This window comes from Pteropus alecto, unplaced genomic scaffold, assembly GCF_000325575.1.
Source record: "Pteropus alecto unplaced genomic scaffold, ASM32557v1 scaffold196, whole genome shotgun sequence".
Lineage (NCBI taxonomy): Eukaryota > Metazoa > Chordata > Mammalia > Chiroptera > Pteropodidae > Pteropus > Pteropus alecto.
Window position 1 is genome coordinate 62,104 of NW_006439717.1, and position 25,956 is coordinate 88,059.

Here is a 25,956-nt window from a genome sequence, read left to right on the forward strand (position 1 = left end):
ACAAAATTTATCAGACTGGTGGTGATGTGATCACATCTTTTATGAAGTCTTTCCTACTCTTTCCACCAGGCAGGAATGACTATGCCATATACACAGTTCTCGTAATATCTAAAATCTTACTGCATTTGTTTATGTATTTCAAAGACAGAGTTTCGCCCTTTTTTTTGGTCTCCTTTTCCTCCTACCATCTAGTCACCAGATTTGTCAATTCTACCACAGAAATGTCTCAATCTACCTACTCCAAAGCTATCCTACTACGCATATGAAATCATCCAGATTATTTCAACAGCTTTCTGTCACTCAGTTGTACTACTTCCAGATCATCATTCAGCAAGTAATTATTGATACTACTCTTGTATGGTAACTTTGCTAGGCCCCGGGATCACACGCACAAAAATAATAATAGATGGGCCATGCCCGTAAACTGGAATTCCAACAAGATGAAGATAAGTACTGTAACAAGGGTCAGTCAAAGGATGCCAGAGAAGAAAGCCTAAACTTGGTCTTGGGGGAGTTGGAGAGAAAGCAATCAAAGAAGGCTTCCAGGCAGAAATGAGGCCTCAGGTATATGCAGAAGTTATGCAGAATGTAGAACAATGTGTTTCAGGAAAGGGATACACAAGTAACAAAGGCCAAGAGTTAGAAAGTTAAGAAAGGGAACACAAAGTAATTCAATTAATAAAATCTACAGTCCTTTTGTACTGCTACTAAAGTTAACTACCTAAAAGTAAATGTGGATATCTAATACTTTCCCAAAAGATAAGTCTAAATTTCTCTTTGGTATAGCTACTCGGACCCTTCATAATCTGGCTCAAATCTATTTCTCTTAATAATTCCCTTCCTATACAAACACATGCTCCCTCTTTATATACTTTGCTTTTCCATAGCACCATTTGAAATCATTTGATATTATAGCACATGCAGGGTTTGATACAAGAGTACTCACCTATAAGATGGGCGCCGTGCTAGGATCCCGTGGGCTTTCTGTGACGAGCCTATACTATCAGATGAGTCCTGAGACTCCTCACTTTCTGATAAAGATGATACCTAAAAAACAGAACTGGTTTTACTATGATAAACAATGCAGGTGGAAAAAGAATTTAAAAGGATCTATCTCCTACCACCCAAATTCACTTGTCATTAAATCTAAGGTCTAATAGAAAGAAACAAAAGGAAATGGAAAAAGAAGAGTTTATTTCAGGAGCCCAAACTAATTAAAGGAACATTCAGTACAGCAGGCTCAAAACTAAGAAAATCTATCCCCAAAATAAAGGAATACTATTTCACTAGAGTTGTAAAGACCAATCTCTGATCTCCACCCTATTTCTATACTGATGCACATTACTCAGGTTTTTTTTTTAATCATTGTTATCAGATTTGGATTTTGGACATGCTAACTTTGAAATGCTATTAGATATCCAACTAATATCTAATATTAGATAATGACATTGAAGAGACTGCTGAATACGCAAGCCTATGAGTCAGAAAAAAAGTTTGGGCTACATATAAATTTGGGAGTCACAGCACTTTAGATAGTCCTTAAAGACATTAAGACTAGATGAGGACCAAGAACAAAACCCAGGAACACTCTAACATTGAGGCTGGGAAGAGGGGAACCAGCAAATGAAACCAAGAACAAGCCACCAGTGAGGCAGGAAGAATGCCAAATGAGTGAGGTGTCCTTGGAAAACTAGGGAAGACTGTGCATTGAGAAAAGAATGATCTACCATACCAAATGGAGCTAACAGGTGAAGTAAAACAAGGACTGAGAACAGACCATTAGATTTAGCAAGGTAGAGGTCACTGGCAAAGGCAGGTATAAACATATGCAATTTAAAAATCTCTAATTTTCTCTCACTTCACAGTTAAATGAGTTAATACAGGTAAAGCAAATTAGTACATGGCACACAGCAAGCACAAATTAAATGTTAACTATTAATAAACCCTTTAAAACTATGTCAACACAATAACCATATGCAAGTTTTGTTACAATATCTTACGATTGAGAAAACAAGTTATTTTTAATTTTTAAAATGTATTACATTGCCCAACATGTGTCCAAAGTTGCATTGTGACACCTGACTTCATCTTTATTTAAAAAATAAAATAATCTGAGTAGGCTTCAAGAAAGGACACAAATCAATTCTCTACATTATTATTACTATCTATAGAAAGCTAAATTATTTAGGCTTAGATCTTAAATTTCCAGAGAAGCTTGTTTTATAGTCTATAATGTCCTTTAAAAACAAGTTCTAGTGTACAACTTCTTATATCTTACATTAAAACTTTTGATAGAAACAATTGCAACCTAAAATAATTAAGAAATAACAGTAATGGATAATAACAGTAATAATTAAGAAAAATCTGTTGTTTCCTTGAGCATCATGAATATAACATTTCTAATCTAAACCTCCCACTGTTTTCACTGTCCCTAAGTTTATTCTAAAGCCTCCAACTGAACTCTAAGAAAATAATTTATAAAACTAAGAGATTACTTATAACTAAGATCAAGTATTTCTCTTTAATGACAGCACTAGTAAATCAGAATAAAATCTTCATACAAAAACTAAAAAATCCATGCAGCAGCCACCTTTCATATAGGAAAACAACATAAAGATGCAGCTCTGGAGCTGACAACACTGCCAGATGGTATATATTCAGGAGGAAAAGTGAGGTACACAGCTTTTCTTCTAGGATAGCTGCTTCTAAAAATGAGAGATGACCAAAGGCATTATGAGATTCACAGGAGCCAGAAGATAAAATGAGGAAAAAGAATAGGAAGAAAAGGAACCCAGCATGGCTCTTTCCTTCCTAGCATTGTCAGGAGTTAATATGAAGGTAGATAAGATATAAATAAGAACTCTGTTTTACTATGAGAGAACTCTCTTTTATTTGACCTCCATAAAGCATAAGGAAGGTACTTTCTTACTTTGCTAAGATACTCACATCATCACCCTTGCTTCAGAATTCTCTTTTTCATGAAGGATAGATACCACTGGGATAAAAAAGGTGCTTTCTCTTAAGAAAATCCTTTCCATAAGTTCTAAGCAATAATTTCCTCCCAAATTGCCTTCTGTTTTCACTGGGCAGTATATGCATGAAACTAGAAATTCTAAAAGTTTTCCATTTGCCTCATTTGTTCTATAGTCTAATTTCCATGACAATTTTATTATCTTGATCTATAATATCTTAACTACAGCAACTGCAATGTGTCCAAAGACTCAGGGTACAAAATTCCCCTCTCTCAACCACTAAGTCTTTGAATTTCTGTACCGTTTGCACGTGTGGTGGGTGAATTACAGAAGACTGAGCTGTCTGGATGACCCCCTGAACCTGTACTTGCTCTCCAGGAAGAGGTACAATTGTCACTGGCGCAGATCCTCTTAATGACATCTAAGAACAAATAAAAATCCAATTAACAAAATATATATTATACCTATGCACATAAGATACCTGAGTTCTTAACAGTGGAAAACACATTTCAGAGCTTATTTAACCACACCTATTAACCAAATGTTAGGTATCTTCTATGGGCCAGAGACTAGGGAGTTGAAACTACAAACTGATTATAACAAACAGAAATAAGAGCTATAACATAAGAGGAAAAGTAGAAAGTACTATGCTTTGGGAACAAAGAGAGGGTGCTACTTCAGCTGGGTCTTGAAGGATAAACAATTCCCTGAAAGTATATATGGGGAAGGGGGTTGGAAGGCATTTCTGGCAGAGGAATTGACTGCAAAAACATAGAGGGCCTTTACATGTTATTCTGAAGAAAACTGGTTGAAAACCAATCAAGAGTCAAAAAGTAAGAGAAATATCACCTTTGGGTAGTATCTTTAAAGAAAAATCAAATCTTTCAGGCAAATAACTGAACCATGAAAATTGTAATTTATTTCTGTGGAATTTAGATGGAGTTTCATGGAAATACCAAGAAAAGCCCACCTATCACCCCTCAAAGCTGAGCTCAATTCTAGGAAGCTCTTGCCTTCCTCTGGACTACTGATTCATACCATTCATTTTTGGACTTGAATCACAAAATAAAATCCATAGTTGCTTCTCCAGTCCCGAAAGTCACCTTCCTGACTGCTCCCCTATTTGCTTTAGGCCCCCAAAACAATGCTTTATTCCTTTTCATTGAAGGTTCTTTGCCTCTTCCCAAGACTGGATTAAATTCCAGTCTCTCATTCCCCAAAATGCCCAAGTCATGAAATTTTGTATATAAAATTTTGTCCAGATACTGAGAAATGTAAATTCTCAGCACAAACAACTCCATCCAACCTCCCCCTACTCCCAAGAACATGACCAAACTCTAGCACAGCTTCTATCAGTTCAAGGCCATGTCCCCAGGATGACCCCAGCCCCCTTAAAATGCCTGTTGAGAAAGAAAGCTTAATGCTATTTGTTCTAGCCAAAACCTGACTACAGGCCCCTAACCTCACTTTTCTTGGAGCATTTACTTTAGAAAACTTGCAATTGTAAATCCTTTCTCTGACCCTTAGGATGTAATTATTCCACAACTCAGAAATTTCTTTCACAAGGACTTGGGAGCCATCCCTTGAAATACAATCATTAAGAAGAATAGTGCCCTTATCTTCTAGTCTCAGTGGGAGAGTAGGAGTCTAACTTTAATAACCACCAATTAGCAAACACAGATGGCTTAATCACAATGACCAACCTGCCCACCTAACATCTTTAGCACTTTTCCTTTAGCACACTGCAGTGTTTTAAAAGACTCCCACCTTTTGTTTTAGCAGAGTTGAACTCAATTTATGCTGGAGTCTCCTTTCATGCATTAGCCTGAATGAAATCTGTCCTGCTGCCCTTAACAAATGCCCAGCTCTGTTTCTCTTTGACAGTACCTCAATATGGGGATACAGAAATTAAAGAGTAAAAATAAACAGAATTCACAAATCTTAACAGTCCAGCTCTAGAATTACAATTATATGCAGTTAATAAATGAAATCCCCCTCCCTTACCTTTCAGACCCCAAATTAAGCCAGTCATTCGACTAGTAGGGAGAGCCTTGATGGGATTAATTTACATTTCTAAACAAAACAAAACAAAACAAAAAAACAATCATTCCTCCAGGGTTTCCAGCAATCCTTTTAGTCTGGTGCAGACTTTGGGTCTGGCAGGTAGAAAAGAAGAAAAGGCATCAGATTTTGTTTTAGGTAGTCCTTCCCCCTTATCACTGTTCTAACCTCACAAAATGCTCATTACTCAGGGTCCCAAAGCCTGGTGTCATCCCACTCCCACTCTCAAACTTGATAATATAATCCTGAGATCTCTCTCAAAGAACAGAGCTAGTCCTCCAATTCTAACCTGAGTATGAAATACAGATGACTGCCTCCACCCAGGACTTGTCAGCACTAACAGAGCTTTCAGCAGTGATGTAAAAGTTCTATGATCTGTACCATCCAACATGGTAGTCACTAGTCACAGTGAATATCAAGCATTTGAAAAGGCTAGTGTGACTGAGGGACTGATTTTTAGTTTAATTTTAAGTTATTTAAATTAAAATCTATCCCACTGTGACTAGTGGCTACCATATTGAACAGTGCAGTTCTTAGATATTAGAGATGTAGAACCTGCTAGTATACTATGGCTCCAAACACAGAACTCCTCTTAGGAGATTTTAGAACAAGAGAAAGAAAAGGATTTTTATGGAGCTGCTCTGGTTAAATTAGGGGCTACGAGACCTTGATTTCCTCTCACTCCATAGGGTAGCTGACCAAAGTTCCTCTTATACAAGTAACCGGCAAAAATTAGCATACTCCTTAGCTACCGAATCACTGGATCCCTGGACTATAAACAAATGGATGAGGGAGAACAAGGAATTAGTAGAGTGGCATGAGAAAGAAGCCTCTTTTTAGAGTTTGAATCCAAAGTCTTCTAACTCCAGACTGGCACACAGGCTTTGGAGCAGAGTACTTAATCTCTCAGGACCTCAGTTTCCTCAAGCCAGTATGTCCAGGGAGAAATGTTTTCTGCTCTACGTTTTAATAGGGCCATGGGTATCTGTTCCAGCCAATGCCCTAACTTTCAAATAAGAGATGATATATTTGAATTTAACACATTAAAATTAAAATGTTCATCCATGTTATGATCTAAAGAGAACTGGAATATCACCAGTGGTGGAATATGTACCATATTTTGAGAAATATTACTCTAGAGAATTAGGGGGTGGTAGTTAGATATCCAAATCTAAGCAATATTATCTTTTGAATATTAGGACTAAGTGTTTGGATTAACTAGAACGAGACTCAACAAATGTTAACCTATAGTCCAGGTGCTGTGCAAAACCTTCAAGATAAAAAAGATAGACAATAGACTAGCTACGGTATTCAGAGCCAATCACAAAGATACCAATTAAAGTTTTAAATATACTGCTTCAGTACACATATGTCTCAACATATGGCATTTGTTTGTTCTTAAAAGCCTGGATGAAAAGTAAAATTTCACACCAAATAAATGTATGAGAGAGTGCTTGGGGATGTGTGGAAAGAGAGGGGGATATGTATGGCAAAAGTAAAAGAATAAAACCATCTAGTTTTTTGTCATCTAGAAAAAAATGTTGGGAAGTTCGAAATAGAGAGAAGGTGGGACAAAAAGGAAATATATCCTCCTCGTTGAGAGACAATTTTCTACGGGTCTGGTGTTTCTGTGAGTCTTCTGAGCAGAGGCACTGACAACTTTTGTTCTGGACTATCTTTTCAAGGATGTTTGTATGGTGAACAGCTTTGGAAAACAAATTGGTACCTCCCTTCAGTGCAAAGGGCAGAGGTTTGCTGTCCAGAACAATAAAAATAATGTCTCCCTCGAGGGCAAAGGTTGGACAGGTTTGCTAGAAGCTCTCTTTAAAAGTCTGGGGTTCCCTAAACGTAGAGTTCCCCTCAGCAATGATACAAACCCACTGCAGGTGCAGCATCCACCTAAGTCACTCTGCATTACTTCATGAAACTTGGAAGACAAGGAGAACTGAACAAACATGAAGCTCATGCTGTTTGCTGTGCCATGAGTTATAAAGCAGCAGTCCCCAACCTTTTTGGCACCAGGGACTGTGCTCCTATGAGAATCTAATGCCTGATGATCTGAGGTGGAGCTGAGGCAGTGATGCTAGCACTGGGGAGCGGCTGCAAATACAGACGAAGCTTCACTTGCTCACTAGCCGCTCACCTCTGGCTGTGCGGCCTGGTTCCTAACAGGCTACTGACCAGGATATGTCAGTGACCCGAGGGTTGGGGACCCCTGTTAAAGTCCTTTTTCTCTAGACTAGGATTCTCATGTCTTCTGCCAGCATTCACGAAACTGAGGCGGTCTAGCTTATTACCTTGTAGGCAGGGTAAAGTCTCAGATCCTTTGTATTTCTTGACATTTCCTTGTCCTCTGCTTCACTTATATTTTAAAGACTCTAGATTCTAAATCACCAGCAAAAATCTGAGCTAGAGCTAAAAAAAAAACAAAGTACACAGAAAGGCCAGGGTTTTCTCTAGGTAAAGATAGGGGACCTGCTATTAAACTGGGACTTGCAAAGGGCCACACACTCAGGATAAGGTAACAGAAGGAAAGTTGTGTGGGTGTACAGTTGGGAAGGGCTGAAAAAGATGTAATTAGCTGTCCAACAGAATTACAGCCCAAGTCTACATCACGTAGATAGTCCAAAAAGGCCTGAGCCTTAAACCCTGAAAATGGTTCTCCAGGAGCCCGGCAATATTAAATTCTTTTTGAAGAAAGGCACTTTGATCCTTGACCACAAAGAATTCCCTTCCAATTTTTCAAGATTAATGGACAATAAAGAATAAAAAATAACGAATCACACATGGCACCATTAGCAAGAAACAAAAACAGCAGCAGAATTAGACTCAAGTGATTTTAGATACTGGCATTATCACAGACACATTATAAAATAATTATGCATATTATGTTTATAAAGAAACATATTTCAGGACAAGCTTAAACATATCTTCAGGAAACAGAAAACTATAGTAGATATGAAAAAGAACTAAATAGATTTTCTATAAAGAAAGATGTAATACTTGAAATTTTAAAACATCATTGTTCAGATATACCAGCAGATTAGACAAAGTTAAAGAGAGAATTAGTGAGCTAAATGATAGGTAAGAAGAAATAATCTGAACTGCAACACAGAGAGGCAAACGAGTGTAAAACATGATAGATAAAAAGACATAAGAGGATAGAGAGAGAAGGACAAAGAAAGTGGTCAGAGGCAAAATGTGAAGAGATAATGCCTGAAAATGTTATATAAATAATGATAGACACCAAACCATAGATTCAAGAAGACTAAAAACCTCCACATGGAATAAATAAAAAGAATCGCACACCTAAATGCAACATAATGGAATATGTAAAACTAAGGACAAAAAGAAGACTAGAAAAACATCCGAAGGAAAAAGACAGATTACACTTAACACAGCAATAGTCTACTGACTTCTCGAAGGCAACAGTGGAAGACAGAAGCCAGCAGAATGGTATTTTACACTTGCTAAAAAACAAAACCAAACCCTAGAATTCTATGCCCAATGAAAATATCTTTTAAAAATTAGGATAAAATAGGTTATTTTCAACAAACAAAAACAGACGGCACCACCATCAGAAGCCTTATAACAAAGGAAATTCTAAAGCAGTGATTCTCAACTAGAAACGATCCGCCACCCCTCACCAACACTTGGCAACATCTGGGGAATTTTTAGATTTTGTCAAATGGGGGTGTTACTGACATCTACTGGGCAGAGGCCAGGAATACTGTTAAACATCCCACAATGCACAGTCAGTCCCCCACAACAAAAAAATAATCAGCTCAAAATGTCTATAATGTTGAGGTTTTTCTAAAATATATACTTAAGATAAAAGAAAAGTCACCTTGAATGGAACAAAGAAAAAAGAGCAACAAAAGTGATAAATATATGGGGGAAAAAACAAATAATGTTGACTACATAAAATAATTATGATGTTTTATGGGATAACAAGATAAAAAGATAAAATTAAGTTCTAACAACAGCAACAAGTTACAAAGAGGATAAATGAAAATAAATGTTCTAAGGTCAAAAGATCATCTGAGAGGACAGTAAAAGTATGATTAACTTTACACTTTACTAGGTAAGCATGTTGTAGTTAGGATAATCACTAAAAAAGTAGTTACCTAGTTTACGTACAGTCCAAAATGATACAAGTGATGGTGGGACGGACTAAAAAGAAGACAAGAAAGGAGAGAAAAAGAAACATGGAACATGTGGGTCAAAGGGCACAAATAATATGGCAGACTAGAAGACTACAATGGAATACCGTTCAGCCATAAAAAAAATAAAATAAAATCTTGCCATTTGCAACAACATGGATGGACCCTTAGGGCATTATGCTAAGTGAAATAAGTCAGGCTGATAAAGACAAATATTACATGATCTCACTTATATGTGGAACCAAAAAAAAAAAAAAAACCTGAATACAAGTTCACAGATACAGAAAACAAACTGTTGGTTGTCAGAGGTGGGGGGTGAGTAGGGGAGAATAAAATGCGTGAAGGGGTCAAAAAGTACAAACTTTCAGTTATAAAATAAATCATGGGGATGCAATGTACAACATAGTGACTATAGTTAATAATACCATACTGCATATTTGAAAGTTTCTAAGAGAGTAAATCTTAAAAGTCCTCACAACAACAAAAAATAAATTTTAAGTAGGTGTGGCGACAATCGATAACTAGACTTTTCCCGGTGATCATTTCACAATGTATACAAATATTCAATCAATCATTAGGTTGTATACCTGGAACCAGTATATGTCAATTATAACTCCAAAAAAACAAACCAAATCATAAGATATGGCTACATATCCACCAGAATGGTTATGACTTAAACTCACAATACCAATTTTGGGAATTTAAATGGATGAACAGTGTTCGCATACATTTCTGGTGGTGTAAAATGACACGCATTTGTAAATCTGTTGGCAGTATCTTCTGTAACTAAACGTTTGCATACCCTATGACCAAGCAATTCATATGTAACACAGACATATACAAGAATGTTCACCGAGCACAATTCATGAAGAGCATCTCTGAAAAACCTACAGCTAACATCAGACTTAATGATGAAAGAATGAATGCCTTCCCTTTAAAATTGGGAACAAAAGAAAAGATCTCCATTCTCACCGCTCTATTCAACATAGTTCTGAAAGTTCTAGTCAGTGCAATAAGGCAAGAAAAAGAAATTAAATGCATACAGATTGGGAAAAAAGAAAGAAAACCATCTCTATCTGCAGATGACATTATTGTCTACATAGGAAATCCCAAGAATCTTAAAAAAAATCATCCCTCCTAGACTAAAATTTGCATTAGGTTCTAAATACTAACAACAAACAACTGAAATTCAAAATCAACACATTATTTACAACAGCTCCAAAGAAAATATGCAATGTTTACAATTACTCCAAAGAAAATAAATTACTTAGGTACAAGTCTAACAAAACATATACAGGATCTGTATGATGAAAATGACAAAATGCTATGGAAAGACATAAAAGGAGATTAAATAACTGGAAAGATTTACTGTATTCAAGAATTGGAAGATTCAACATGATGTCAATTCTCAAATTCATCTGTAGTTTTTGTAGATATACACAAGCTTATTCTAAAATTTATATGGAAAGAGAAAGGCCCTAAAATAGTCAAAACAATTTTGAAAAATAATAAAATGGGAGGAATAATTCCTCCTTATGTTAAGGCTTACTATACGTAGTAATCAAGACTGTGGTGTTGACAGAGGGACAGACATACAGATCAATGGAACACAAAAGAAAACCCATAAACAGACAAACAAATCTGCCCAACTGATTTCTGATAAAGGTGCAAAAGCAATTCAATGGAGGAGGGATTTCTTTTCAAAATGGTGCTGTAGCAGTTGTATATCCATAGGCAAAAACAAACAAAAAACCTCAAATCTATACAAAAGTTAACTTAAAATGGATCATGGATTTAAATGTAAAATATAAAACTTTTAGTAAGAACAAAGGGAAAAAAATCTTTGAAATTTAGGCCTAGGCAAAGAGTTGTGAGACACCAAAAGCACAGTCCATCAAAGAAAAAAACTGACAAAATCCACTCCAAAATCTATAATCACCATAGTCCTTTATTGTCTGAGGTATAGATTTATGTATAGATTTTGGACCTAATCAAAACTTAAAACTTTTGGCTCTGTGAAAGACCCTGTTAAGCAATTAAAAAAGAGAATTATTCTTTTAGTCCCCTATACCATCCATGCTGCAAACATCCAAATAAATTCACCTAGATTTCTAACTCACTCAATAGGAAAATCTTCCTTCACCAGAAAGTAGAAAACAAAACAAACGAACAAACCCCCAAATGACCAAGAATGTCCAAGACTTTAGATGAAGAACCTCCAAGTAAGAAAGGATTACCAAAAGCACTGATGTGCAGACATTTATTCTTAGCTTATCCCTGGAAAAACTTTGGGTTTTCATGTCAAAAATACGATTGGAATGAAGATCAGTCTGCTTTAAAAGTGTTTTGAAGTCAGGCCTATCTGTAATTTCTTCAACTATCCTTATTTATCTTCATCCTCTTCCTGGAGACAATAAAGGACTATGGTGATTATAGATTTTGGAGTGGACACTATGAAGTAACTCCCAAATTCCCTCAGTAAAAGACTTCCCCAGCTGCTAGCGGTGTTCAGTTGTCAGCTCTCTTTGGAATTGCCTTAGCTGATGACAGTCACTTCACCTGAGACTGCACACGCCCTTTCCCAGGTCAGTCAAGATCCAATGACTGCTCATGCAGGAATACAAAGACCTGGCTGGCCCCTTACTCCAATTCTTAAAAGCTATGTCAGCTTCAATGCTCTCTATGGGGTCAGTTGAGGCCTTGAGACTGAATCACTGTCCAACTTCTACCTCTGCTCAATCCTGCTTCCTTCTCCTCCTTTCTTTCCCTTACAAAGGTGGTAATACCAAGAGGACTCCCTAACAGACATTTTGCATGCTAATCTTCACCTCACTGTCTGCTTCCTGGAAAATCTAAACTGTGACAGAAGTCAAATCACTGGAATTCAAATCTTATCTGTAAGCCTTACTAGTTGTACGAACTCTAAAATGGGGATTATAAAAGCAAAGTATGTTGATGAGAAGTATGAAGCATTAAAACATGTAATATACTTAGAAATACACCTGGCACACAATGGATACTCAATGTTAGCTGTTAACTATCATTACTGTTTTTTCCCCATTCACACATGGTTGAAGTATACAAATTTCTCTACAATAATGAATTACTGAAAGTTATGAGCTGGAAAAGCCCTTAGAGATCACCAAGTCTGATGCCCTTAATTTAGAACATCAAGTCTAAATAAGTGACTTAGTCAATGTTTCAGAGTCACTAAGTAACAAAATCAGGATTTAAGGCAGGTCTTCTGACTGTATCCATCATTCTTTCTACAAAGCAAGACTGCCTCTCAATATACATATACTTTGTAATTAAATAAAATTAAACAAATATTGAGTCCCTCCCCTTCTTCTTCTTGCCATAATCAAAACTTGTCTCTCTAAAGAACACTGCCTCTTCTCTAGCTCTCTTTCACTTCTCATAGATAGGGTGGGTGCTTCCTTTGCTTTTCATTGCTACTTCCAGACCATTGTCTCGTCAAAATCCTTCCTTAAAACTCTAAACTTAAGAGTTTCATAGCTGCAGTCCACATGAAAGTCAAGCCCCCTCATTTTTTCAAAACTTTAGTATGCTAATCTAATCACTTTATTGTCTCCACTATCCCTCCTGATATAATCTGTGGCGATTTCAATATACAACATCCAGTATCCTTCCATGCCAGGGCCTCTGTTTTTGATGCCTCTCCAAAACCCTGTCTTCCATCCTCCTCGGCTACTCACACCCACTGTCATACCTTACAGAGTTTCTAAACAGGCATTTTGGGCAGGACAATTCTTCTATGTGTAGGAATATCCTGCTCACTGAAAAACATTTAGCATCTCTGGCACCTGCCCATTAAATACCAGTGGCACCCACACCCATATTTCTAGATATCACAGTGGGGGAGCAGTACCACTCCAGTTAGAACCACCTACTTTAACCTTATCATCACCAGTAAATGCACTCTCCATAATCTCAAATTCAAATATCCCTCTCTTTGAGTACCACTTACCTCCAACAATTCTTGGACTCCATAGGAACCTATAATCCATTGAGCCTACTATCTTTACAGCTTAAATTTCACAGGCCAGCATTATGTCACATACACCTCCGATGTCGTTTTTTTGTTTTTGTTTTTGTTTGCTTTTGCTTTACTGTAGTCTCTTGACTAAACACCAACCCTGTTAACTTGCCTACTCTATGCCTGTAACCTGCATGCAAGTTACCTGAGTCTGACTGGAGAAAAACACACAACTAAACGTAATGGTCTCACTTTAATTCCATGATCAGTAACCTCAGGTAGACTGTTAATGCTCTCTAGCAATCATACTACGTATTCCTAGTCCACTTAAGTCTTCTACTGTTCTAGAACACTATTTCATACTTTCTCCTTCCTCCTTATCTTCTCAAAGCATTTTATTTCACTGAAAAATAAAGATGTTAAAAAGAAAACTTTCAGGATATCTCATCCTCAATTTACTCACCCACCTGTGTTTACTTTATTATAAATGATGTATCTGTGCTCATATAAAATAAAATTTTCTACTTGCAGACTAATTCTCATCTCCATCAAGAACATCATTCCAGGATTGACCTCTCTCTCCGGTATCATCAAATTTTCCACTTCTATTGTATCATTCCCACTGGTATACAAACAGGCTGTTAATTCCTCCCATCTTAAAAATAATAAAAATAAAACTTCCATAACCTACAACCCCCTTCAGTACTTCTTAGCTCCATTTTGCAGCAAAACTCCTCGAAGGAGTTCTCTATCCATTTTACTGTCAATGAGTTTGTATACTCATTTTCTCCCCTTTTTTCATGCTCTTTTGGATCCAACTGGAGCTCCAGAGTGATATCCACGGACCTCCTTTCTGACTATACTCACCTCACAGTAATTTCATCTAGTCCTATGACTTTAAACTGATATTAAATAGATATTGTTTGTCTCCTCATTTTTTTCTCTTCGTTTTAAGTTTGGATAATTTCTGTTGACCTATCTTCAAGTTCACTGATTCTCTCCTTGGTCTTGTTGAGTCTACTAATAAGCCCCAAAATATATTCCATCTAAGTCACAATGGTTATTTCTAGCACTTCCATTTGACGCTTTCATATAGTTTCCATCCTCTGATGAAATTTACTATCGGTTCATATATGTTGTCCGCCTTTTCCATTAGAATCTTTAATATGTTGTTCATTGTTATTTTACACTCATCTCATAGTTATAACTGGGTCATCTTGAGTCTATTGATTATTTTTATTTTTGACAATGGGTTATTTTTTCTTGTTTTGTATGTTTCATAATTTTTGCCTAAATGATGAATATCAGTATAAGACAGTACAGACTGAGGAAATAGTATTTACGGCAGAAAATGGGCAAGCCTCCTCTTCGACTAGCTATCAGTGGGGAATGAGAGAAGGCAGGGGTTGAGTTAATCTATTCTGGAATTGAGCTGGGTTTGGATTTGTCACTATGATTTCCTTAAGTGCACTACCAATTTCAAATTTCTCTAGTGTGACCTTCTGCTTAGAGCGGGGACTGGTTTGCCAGAGAGTTTTTCTCACTGGTCTTACTCCAGTCTCAGCTTTAGGCTTTCTCTGTGCACCTGCCCCAGAGGCTCTCTCTATACTCTTGCCTCTCCCCAGGGAGGCAAACTGCTGTTGCTTTACTTGCTAGCAGGGAAAAGGGAGGTTCTCTGTTATCCAGACCCAGTCTCCAGTCTCAAGCAAGCCCCATATCCTGGAGTTTCAGGGGTGGGGCTTTCTCCCAGTAATAGTAAAACTAATGATCTGAACACAGGACAGTTTCCTATTCTTCCCTCAGGGTTTATTCCCTTCCTCCAGTGGCTTAAAGCTGTATTCCACAGGGAAAAAGGGTCCGGGTAGGCCTGTATCACCTAGCAAGGCTTTTGCTGGTCTCCTCTGCTTCTCTCAGTCTTTCTTACGAGCAACTGTTGAAGGTCACTGGAAGAAAGCCTGCAAGTGGATGTTACCCACCCTTGTGTCTACAGTCCACAAGGGTTTTATATTCTCATGCTAGCCTACACTTATAGACTTTAGCAATTCATTAAAAATTTAGCTGAATTCTTCTTTCCCCTGTATGGTAGCCATGCCTTCTTCCTGTCCTGTGCTACAGGTAAGCCATGCCCAAATTTCACCTCTGATGAGTTGAGAAAGTTTTGTATATTATAGCTTATTCTTATTTTAGGGTGGGAGCAATACTCTTTCTTTCTACATCCTAAGTGAAAGCCAGAAATCACTCCATGAGTTTAAAGACCATCTATAAATCCACAACTCTTAAATTTACATTTCTAGTTTGGACCTCTCTGGACTACAGACCATATATATCCAACTGCCTACTGAACAAATCTACTTGTATAGCCTGGCAGACAAACCCTAAGGTGGCCCCCATGATCCCCACTTCCTGGTGTTCATATCTTTGTGTAATCCTCTCCCCTTGAGTGTGGGAGTGACCTGCGACTTGCTTCTGACCAATAGAATCAGGCAAAGATGAAGGGCTGTCATTCTTATGACTGTGTTATATTTTATGGCAAAGGGACGGGATATCATTCCCCTGGTTATGTTATATTATTTGACTCTCTCTTGCTGCAGACTCACTCTCCCTCTTGTTGGACTTTTAGAAGCAGGCTGCCATGTTGTGAACTGCTTATGGAGAGGACCATGTGGCAGCAAATTGTGGGCAACCTCTAAGGGCTGTGGGTAGCCAACAGAAAACTGAAGCTCTCATTTCTACAGCTGCAACAAAATGAATTCTGCCATCAACCTGAGTGAGCTTGTTCTCCAGTCTAGCTTCCAGAACTCGGCCCCAGCCAATACCCTGAGTGCAGCCTGGTGAAACTGAAGCGCAGGGAACCCAGCTAAAACATGCCTGACTCCATAGAAACAGTGAAACAACAAATGTATCTTCTTTTAAGCCATTAAATTTGTGGTAATGTTTTGCAGCACAGAAAATGAATACAGATAGTTATCACAAGCTTAACAAGCCAAATTCCTGATTGCCAACAGCCTTTCAAAAAGAAAAGAAAAACATGCTGCACTATTGTCCGTCTCAACAAATGGCTACTCTGTTCTTACTCAAGCCAAAAACTATGGAGTCAATCTTGACTCCTCCCTCCCTCCCCCAAAAGTGACGTTAAATCCAAAATCAAACACTGTTGATTTTACAACCAAATTATATCAAGAATCTAATTATCTCAGCACCATCACTGCTACCATCTTGGTCTAAGCCACAACTGTTGCACATTATTTTAACAGTCTCCTAACTGGTTTTCACGCTTCCACTCCGCAAAACAGCCAGAGTGATCCTATTAAAATATCAGTCAGATAATGTTTTTACTCAAAACACTCCAAAAGTTCTGTATCTCACCCAGATTAAAAGCCAGAAATCTTATAGTGACATACAAGGCCTACATTATCTGGTGCTCTTCCCCTCCACCCCAAACCTCTCCACCTCATCTTGTATAACTCTCCTCATTCCTCCCACTCCCACAATACTTGCCTCCCTGCTGTTCTGTAACCATGCGGAGCACATATCAGTCTCAAAGTTTTACAACTGTTGGTCCATATAATTGAAGAAGTATTTCCACAGATAAGACTTCTCTGACCACCTTATATAAAAGGGCAAATCCTCCTGTCTCCAGCAACAACTCCCTACCCCTCCTACCCTAATTAACTAGTCTCCACAGCACATACTGACAACTGATATCCATGTTATTGCTTTCTCCCCAAAACCAGAATGTAAGTTCCATGAGACCTGAGATTTTTGTTCACTGCTATAACCCTAGTTTAAACTGAATAATTAAATAACTAGTAATATATTATATACTGTTTGCTCACAGAATTCAGTCTAACAGTCAAGCCATAAGAATACTTCAGATATAAAGTCAGAGATATCATTTTTTAAATCATTGTAAAATTATTTACCACCTATAAATATACTTATTCTATTTCATTATGAATATGCTTCTGAGCAAATCTGGAAAACATTCACATATAACCAAAAATAACTAAGATATATAAATAAGCCAAATTAAAATGAAAAAGTTTCTGTTAAGGGCTCAAATAACAGAAAGGAAACTGAAGAACTCTATTATTGTTTCTCTAGCACCATCTGGAGAAGATACCGTTATCCTTCACAGGTATAGGCAAACAATAGAGAAGGATGCATCAAGCTTGAAGGAATGACCCTTTAGGTCCTTGGTTCTCAAACTTTTTGGTCGCAAGACCCTTCGACACTGTTAAAAATTATTGAGAACCCCAAAGAACTTTTATTTATGTGGGTTTTTAATCTACTAATACATTTAAAATTACAACAGTAATTTTAAAAATATTTAACAGTTCATTTAAAAATAACTATATATCCATTACATGTTAGCATAAATAACAATTTGCATTACTAAATTTCCCCCAAGAAAATTAGTGAGAGAAATGGCATCGTTTTACATTTCTGCAAATCTCCTTAATGTTTGAGTTAATAGAAAATGGCTGAATTTTCTTACTGCTTCTACATTAAATATATTGCCATATGTTGTTTTGTTCAGGTATATGCAGTTTGGCCTCACACAGATGTGTAGCTGGAAAAGGGAGGAATGTTTTATTAGTCTTTTCAGATAACTGTGGCTATTCTTCTTTGATGTAGTTTCTTAAATGTTGTCTGTAATGTACAATCTGAATTTGTGTACTCTGTTAACATTAAAATCCACTGGTCTATCTTGCACTCTGAATGGATCTTATACCCATACATGACTTTGTAATACAATTTTGTAATTAAAAAGTCTAACTACTGGGAAGCTGTCGAGTTTACAATGGTGAATACAAGTGTTCCAAAATTCTAATTTTTGCTTGAAAGTCCAAATCTTTTCACTGGCAACAAATACTGTGTTGTTTTCCTTAAAGTGGGTCAGGTGCATGGATCGGACAATTTAAAACTGAAAAAATATCATCAGTTCTGCAATATGCATGCCTGTCAATTTAAATCCTCTAACAAATATGCCTATTTTCCAGTTCAATAAAAATTATTTTCCATATGTCCATAATAAATCTATTGAATTGAAGATGATTTACCTCCTGAAACTATCAGTCTATTTCAAGTTAGCTCAATGAGCCAAATAAGTTTTCATTTTTCTTATACAGCAACAAAATTAGTCTTAAAATCTAAATCATGCACTACATAAAATGAAATCTACTTCTCCAAATTTAGAGAGGTATATAGTTATCAAAATAATATTAACTATATTTTCTATAAAAGAAAATAAAACCAAATCATCCTAACAAGATATTTAAATGAAATCTGTTTTCCACATACTTCAACATTTTACCATTTTTTTTTGCTAGGTTCTTTTTTGTTTGTCATGTTTGTGTTCAGTTCTTTTTTGAACATTAGTAATTAGAGATGTGAAACAACCCATACAAAATATTCCTAACTGACTCAATATTTTGGCTAGTCCTTTCCTTACCTGTTGAGCAATATGAGAAATATGAGCTCCCTGAACTGTTGAACCAGGTTGAGGTGTTGTTTCTGAAGTGTTACCCTTGTGGGAATCTTCCATAATCAACTGTAAAGGGGAAAAAAAATCCGTTAAAAGATGCTTTCTGACTTTATTTTCAAGAAATCTTAAGATATTTTTCTCAACATGCATACTTTTTCAGAGGAAAAAGTCAAAGCCTTTCTATACTGTGGGCTGAGCTCAATTTATCGAGACTCAACATGCTCCCAAAACTCTGCTCTGGATGTGTAGCAATCTAACTATAAGATCTTAAAAATGGCAAATAAAAAGTGCTACAGAATATGTATAATATATCGCATAGCTGTGTAAAAGTTGATAACCTGGTTGCTTCCATGGAAGAAAACTGGTAGCTATAGCACAGACATAGAAGACTTTTCCTTGCATATTCTTTTAAATATTTTGAATTTTGATCCATGTGAACATAAATTGTTGGGACTAAATTTTCAAATGCTAACCACTCAAGAAGTATGACAGTCTTCCTGTCCATGGACACAGCATTCCTTTCTCCATTCTAGAGAACAGTTAGTTTCTAATTGCACATATAGTTTTATATAGAGAATTTATTGAGTAAAAGTTGAACGAAGTAAATAAATAAATAAAACCATACCTAAAGAGATTCTAAAAATCTGGATAGTCTAGATAATCAACTGCAGGATATGTAAGTTGGGGAAGGATGAGAATAAATGGGTTATATGAGATGGACTATGTCAAATGGGAGAAGCACTACTTAGAGACTGGTTAAAAAAAAGCGGGGGGAGGTAGAATTTAAGGTTTATATGGTTATACGCAAAGACAAAAAAAGAGAGGACTGGTCAACAAACATGAAAAGATGCTCGGTATAGCTAATCATTATAAATCAAAACTACAATGAGATATCACTTTACATCCATTAGGATGGCTAACAACAACAAAAAAAATTGAAAAACAGAAAACGTGTTGGCAAGGATGTGGATAAAATGGAACATTTGTGCACTGTGGCTGGGAATGGTGCAACTATTGTGGAAAACAGTATGATGGTTACTCAAAAAATTAAAGACAGAATTACTATATGATCCAGCAATACAACTTCTGAGTTCATATCCAAAAATTGAAAAAAGGGTCTCAAAGAAATATATGTACACTTAGTGCACAGCAGAATTATTCACAATAACCAAAGGTGAAAGTGACCCAAATGTTCATCAGCAGATGAATGAATAAACAAATGTGGTATATACATATCACAGATTATTATTAAGCCTTAAAAACTAAGGAAACTGTGACACATGCTACAATATGGATGAACCTTGAGGACATTGTGCTAAGTGAAATAAGCCGGTCATAAAAAGATAAATGTTGCATGATTTCACTTATATAAGGTACCTAAAGTAGTCAAACTCATAGAAATAGAAAGTAGAATGGGTGTTTGCCAGGGGCTAGAGGGCGGGGGGAAAAGGTTATTCTTTAACGGTTATGAAAAAATTTTGTAGATTGGCTGCACAATGTTGAAGTACTTAACACTAGTAAATTATATACTTTTAAATGGTTAAGACTCTTATGTGTCTTTTACCACAATTTAAAATGTTTTAAAAGACCGAGAGAAGGCAACTAGGTACTTGCCCCTTAGCATCACTGACTTAAAAATTGTCAAGTTTAAGCCTACATATTTGTTGTTGTTGTTTTTTTCTGAGATCAGAAAACAGAAATTCATTAACATCTGGATTAAGGCTATTGTTTTTAGTCATTGAAAAAAGGTATAAAATCACCTCAAACAGAAAGTGTTAATTCTTTCTCTCTAAATATGTCATTAGCCTTTTTTTCTAAGATGGAAAATATACAACAGAAAGAAAAAGGGATGACAGAATCTTAATTACAATACTGTCTAATTTCTTTTGTCTTCTCTTTCCACAATTTTTAAAGTCATAAACATACTCTATGTACAATTTTGTACCCCCACATTCTGTATCCTGTTTCCACTTTTCACAAATATTTTCTGTTTTAAATAAACATATTTAAAGGCTACATAATATTCCATCCAGTGAATGTACCTTTTTTTTTTAAACCAAACAAAACAATACTGTGACTAATACCTTTGGTACATAAAGCTTTTTCTGTAATTAAAATTATTTCCATAAGATATATTTCAAAAAGCAGAATTACTTGGTCAAGGAGTATGATTATTTAACGTTTTCCAAAAGAATTATAGTCCAACAGAAGCACATGAGAAAACAATGGGAATATTTAAAGAAGTCATTATTAACATGATAGGTGAAAAATGGTATATTGTTTTACATTTCTTTAATTCTCCATTAGTTCTGTGAGCTATCTGTTCATATTATTTGTCCATCCATCTACCAGAACATAGTTTTTCTTATTAGCCTATATTATTTTCTCATATAAATTTTACTTCTATCATGTTGATACAAATAATTTTTCCAGTATGACCTAACTATAATTATTTTAAAACGTTTAATTTTGACAAATTCATCCAGTGTTTCCTTTGTTCTGTCTTCAACTATTAAGCCTCCATATAGTCCCTTCTTCAGGAAGAGTGCAGTGATTTTTAATCTATACTAATACAAGTGTAATCTCAGAGAGTAAACATATAAACAGCATCAAAGATGGTATCATATATTTTCTACATACTATCTCTATTTAAAAACCTTTAAAACACTTCATTTCAGAAGACATAAGTTAGAATATGAAGCAAACGAGGGGAAAAAAAGATGTACTACTATAGCATTGAAAGAAACTATAAAAGACTTTTAAAACCTTGTTAAATTACTGGAAATGATATTTTTCTGTTTCACTGTGAGTCAGATTTTCCCCCCATAATAATGTCATTAAGAAATCCTATATCTAATGGAAAGTAACATGAACAAAACAACATACATTTCCTAGTGAAAGCTGCTATAGTCAGCAACTAACATTTTGGACAATTATTACAACCACGTTTTCTATGGAAAAGAAGATAACCTATTTTCTATAAAGAAGAATCAACTAATCAGCATTTTTTCCCCAAAATGAAAACAGCTTTCTAATTTCATCTCATTATAAACAATACATACGCTGCATTTTAATGTTATCGGAGCACAACTTTTATTCACTTATTTTTAGCTATTGTTCCTGCAATTGAGGATAAGATCAACAATCTGTTATAAAACTTGCTCAACACAGAATAAATTTTAGGCGTATAAAGGCATTTTCTGTAAAAATTAAGCTCCAGGCAGCAGCTGGAAGCTTAACAATGAGACACTCAAGTAGGGCACAATCACAGGGGGCAGTAAAACAGCTTCCAAGTGCAGTCAATGGGCATGAATTGGGGGAGCTGAAAAACAGCAGCAGGCTGTGATCTTGCTGACAATTAGAGAATGTAAGTAAAGGCATGGCACTTATGAGAAAACTTTTAAAAACACTGAACTAAAAGCTTTTTTATATTATTACCTCTGGGATTCCCTAAATTGAGACTCAAAGAAATTGTCATTTACTGTGGATCTCACAGTAAGATGTGAACGCAAGTGCGGAAGCCAGAACTGTTTTAATCCAAAATTCATGTTCTTTTATTCCACAATACCCCTCCTCCAGGAATACCCTCACATTCCCAACTTGCCCACTTGGCAAACTTCTACTCTGTTTTCAAGTTACATCTCAAACATGATGTTTCTGACAGCTCCAGGTCCCTCCTTCCTTAATGCCTTCAGAACTGTGCTTTTGGAGATGTTTCTAATAAGGTTACTTAACACTCTGAACTGTGTTTATTGGCATGTCTGTTTTCCCTAGTTTCAAGGCACCTAAGGACAGGGCTTGTATCGTGTAAATGTATGCTCTGTGCCTAGCAGAGACCCTCACAGGAAACATCAAGAAACACAGTATAGTATTCTTGTCTGATAAATGAAGAGGATATTGAACAATTATAAGCTTGAGGGCAAGGAGTCTCCTGCTCACCATTTCCACAACTGAATTCGTGATCTTCCCTCCAAATTGTTCCTATCAATCATACAGAATTTCCTTCTGATCTTCAAATGTGCCTGCCTTGCTTTCTCTCACCTTCAGGCTTTTACATACACTATTCCCCTTCTCTTCATCTGGCATATTCCTAGGAGTTATTCTTCAGGGCAAACTTTCATGACTCCCCTAGACTGGTTTAGAAGCACATGTTCACCCTCTTCTCATGGAACTTATCAAAGTATTGAAATTATCTGCTTTCTGTCTCCCCACCAGAAAGCAAGCTCCACGGAGTCAAAGACCACATCCTGTTCCCAATATAGTACTAATATTCTGTACCATTTAATACTGCTGAGTAAGTCAATGTGTTTAGTTGAGTTTCCCTACTGAAGACTGATAGAAATAATGATTAAAAAAACATCTTTAGACAATTACTTCAACCCATCTTTACAAACAGGACAATTCAGGCACAAGAAAATACCCTACTTTAGTGTTGGAAATTCATTTTAAGTAAATAGGATGATGTGTGAAAAAAACAAACAAACCATTTTTAGATGGGACTACAGTCTAGTGGTGACACAACAGTACTGCACAGATGTATCAGAGACCAAACATAACCTTAAAGGATGACTACAAATAGAGCTAACACACTCAACTTTTGGACAACAGAAATGATTCTAATTGAGACACTGCACATTATAAAGTCTATATGAAAAAAACATTTACATAAAACTGCATGTTTGTTGGTAACAATATTCTCAGGATAAAATACATTTTGCAAACATAGTGTACAAACATCACAAACGAGGCCAGTCTGACAAAGATGCTTGCCAAATCTATGCTGAAAAAGCCTCAGAAGTGTGATGGTTCTCAATGACTATGATTAGCCCATTGCTCCTCAAAAGCTAACAAAATAACTAGACATTATTTAACATCTACAATAACTTTAAAGCGATAAGCTCCATGGCGTAGTTGACGCTGTGGAACACCATGCTTAATTTTATGATAACAGGAGAAATGTAAAGTTTCTTCGACTTGATCGTCTTAGAGGTAAACAGACGAGCTTCTATCATTCCACACTCATTCCTTGCTCATCTGCTGCATCTTTCCGTTAGTGATTCGTGTGTCTGATTATTTTACTCTCTCCACTCGACTATAATCTCCACGAAGGTAAGGGCTGTTTCTGCCCTCCGCGTTAAGCCGCCCCCGCGGCCTGGCAACCCGAGGGCACCCGGCGCACTCCCTGGAGGAGTTAAGCGGTCCCGCGTCCCGATCCGCCGGCGACGAGCGGACGCCTAGACCACGCCGCCCCGGCTCTCCCACCCCCGGCTCCCCGCCCAACACCGAGATCTTTTTTGGAGGGCGCTCGCCTTAGAGACGCGGAGGGGCGGTTTCAGAGGTGAAAGCCACCCCGCGGCGGGAGGTCTTCAGTTTTATTTTGATTGGGGGGCGGGAGAGGGAAAGGAGGTGGAGACCCACGACAAAAAGGGCACAGGGCAGCCAAGGGGCGAGAACCGGAAGCAAGCTCGGTCCGGGGACAGCGGCAGGCCCTCCCCCTTCCGCCGCGCGCCCTCCGCGCCCCTCCCCCACCGCAGCCTCCCGCACGCGACCCCCACCCGGCGCACGACCCGGCTTGCCGTCCCCGCAGCTCCGCATCCACGCACTCTTCCCCTGCCCGGGGACTCAGGAACACGTCCCACCCCTGTCCCTCGCTTACCTGTGGCTGCCGCCTTGCCGCTGTCCGGGGCGGGAACTTGCACTCCCCCCTCCCAGGTGGATCCGAATTCACTACCTACTTCTCCACCCCCTCACGCGGCGGGGGACGTGCCTCTTAAGCGTCTGACGGGGCGGGGAGATTCAGTGTCACTTAGCCAACTGTCCTAGGCTACCGTTTCCTCGGCAGTCAGGGCCGCCACTGGCGGCATTATCTACAGCAGGCTGGGGGCGGGGAAGGGAGGGGGCCAAAACTGAGTTAAGTGAGCGTGGGGGGGGGGGTGAGGTTAAGGCGGTGCCTCCGTGCGGCCACCGCCCTACGTCAGCACGTCGCTCACGTGGTGCGCCGCCATCTTGTGCCGGTTTTCCTCTGAATGGCGAGCTGCGCGTACGGAAAGTGTTGCCCGGGAGAGGTTTGGTGAAAGTTGCTTGCGGTTCCTTTTCGCTTCAGCGGCTCTACGGGCACTCCTCCCACATGTTTGTTTTCGGAGGCTAGCACCAACTTGGTGGTGTCAGAGGCGGCTCGGTGTGGGGCAGCTTTCATCGCTTAGTCGCATCGCTCTCGGCTCAGCTCCTACTTGCTCCGGGTTGGATGATCAGGCCCAGAGCTGTCGCCCCTCGCCTTGACCCACGCTTCTGGTAGAGAAGGGACTTGAAGCTTGGAGGTTTGTCCTAGTAAGCTTTAGTTCACCCAGACTTTTTGACCCCATGAAGTTGCGTTAGGAGTTGTATCCTTTATCCCATATGAAAGAATTGTCTACAAAGAGTGATTTGAAACAAACAAGGTGCCCGTAGCGTGTCACGTGGAAGCAAAGATTTACCCTAACTGTTAAAACAATTTTGAAAAAAGTTACGTACAATGGAGTGTCGTAAAATAAAATGTTACACTGTCATTTTAATAACAAACTTTAAAAATTTTTTTAATGTGTCTACCTCTGGAGAAGGGATTATGCGTTCTTAATACTTAATTCATTTCCTTGCAAAATGTTCTTTTATGGCTTAGTAGGGATAATGATAAGTGAGAAACCTTTTAGTATGCTCTTGACAAAAAGTTCCAGATTTTTTTCTGTAATTTTCCTAATTTGAGATCTCCCATGTAGGAAACTGATTAAGTAGATAGAGTCTCTTCCTGGTTTTGACCTTTAAGGATAGATAATGTAATTTCAAGCTGAAGAGTTACTGTGGGCCAGACACTCCTAAGAGCCCACAAACCATTGTTATTCATTCATCAAATATGATTGACTACTTGTTAAAAGCTAAAACAGGTTGACTGGCTTTATTTTAGATTTTTGATTAGGCAAATTACCCAACCTATCTAAGCTTGTCGTCTTATCAAAGTTAGGAAACCTATACTACTCAAGCCATGTCCCAGAATTATTTAAAGAATCAAAATACGTATCATAGAAAGCAAAATGCCCTTAAAAAGGTAAGGAGTGGGAAAGAGGTTCTCAAGATACCCTTTCCCAGTGTCAGTCATGGAATCCAGAACATTCGTGGCTGGAAGGCTGGTTCTATGTTTATTTTGTTTTGTTCCTTCCTTGGAACACAGAATGTTTAACAAATGTTAATTAGTAAAAGGAGGGGGTGGGGAAACTGAAAAATGTTACTATCAAAAGAAACTAA

The 25,956-nt window shown here is 37.6% G+C and overlaps 1 protein-coding gene across 8 annotated transcripts in view; it reads right to left on the minus strand.

Moving 5' to 3' along the window:
• Positions 1 to 24,606, minus strand: part of ATF1 (activating transcription factor 1) — a 58,832-nt gene extending 34,226 nt beyond the window's left edge. For 2 of the 8 annotated variants that reach the window (XR_001517333.2, XM_025050279.1), the window contains exons 1-4: positions 24,338 to 24,601; positions 18,649 to 18,747; positions 3,274 to 3,393; positions 947 to 1,047 (exon numbers count right to left, since the gene is read on the minus strand). Coding sequence is in view for 6 of the 8 variants with exons in the window: in XM_025050279.1 (XP_024906047.1) it covers positions 947 to 1,047; positions 3,274 to 3,393; positions 18,649 to 18,741 (314 nt within the window). In the remaining 2 variants the exon portion in view is untranslated. Of the gene's footprint in view, positions 1 to 946; positions 1,048 to 3,273; positions 3,394 to 18,648; positions 18,748 to 24,337 lie in introns of all 8 variants that reach the window. The other 6 variants (XM_025050277.1, XM_025050278.1, XM_015593239.2 and 3 more) reach the window with 5 other exon arrangements.
• Positions 24,607 to 25,956: the final 1,350 nt, after the last annotated feature.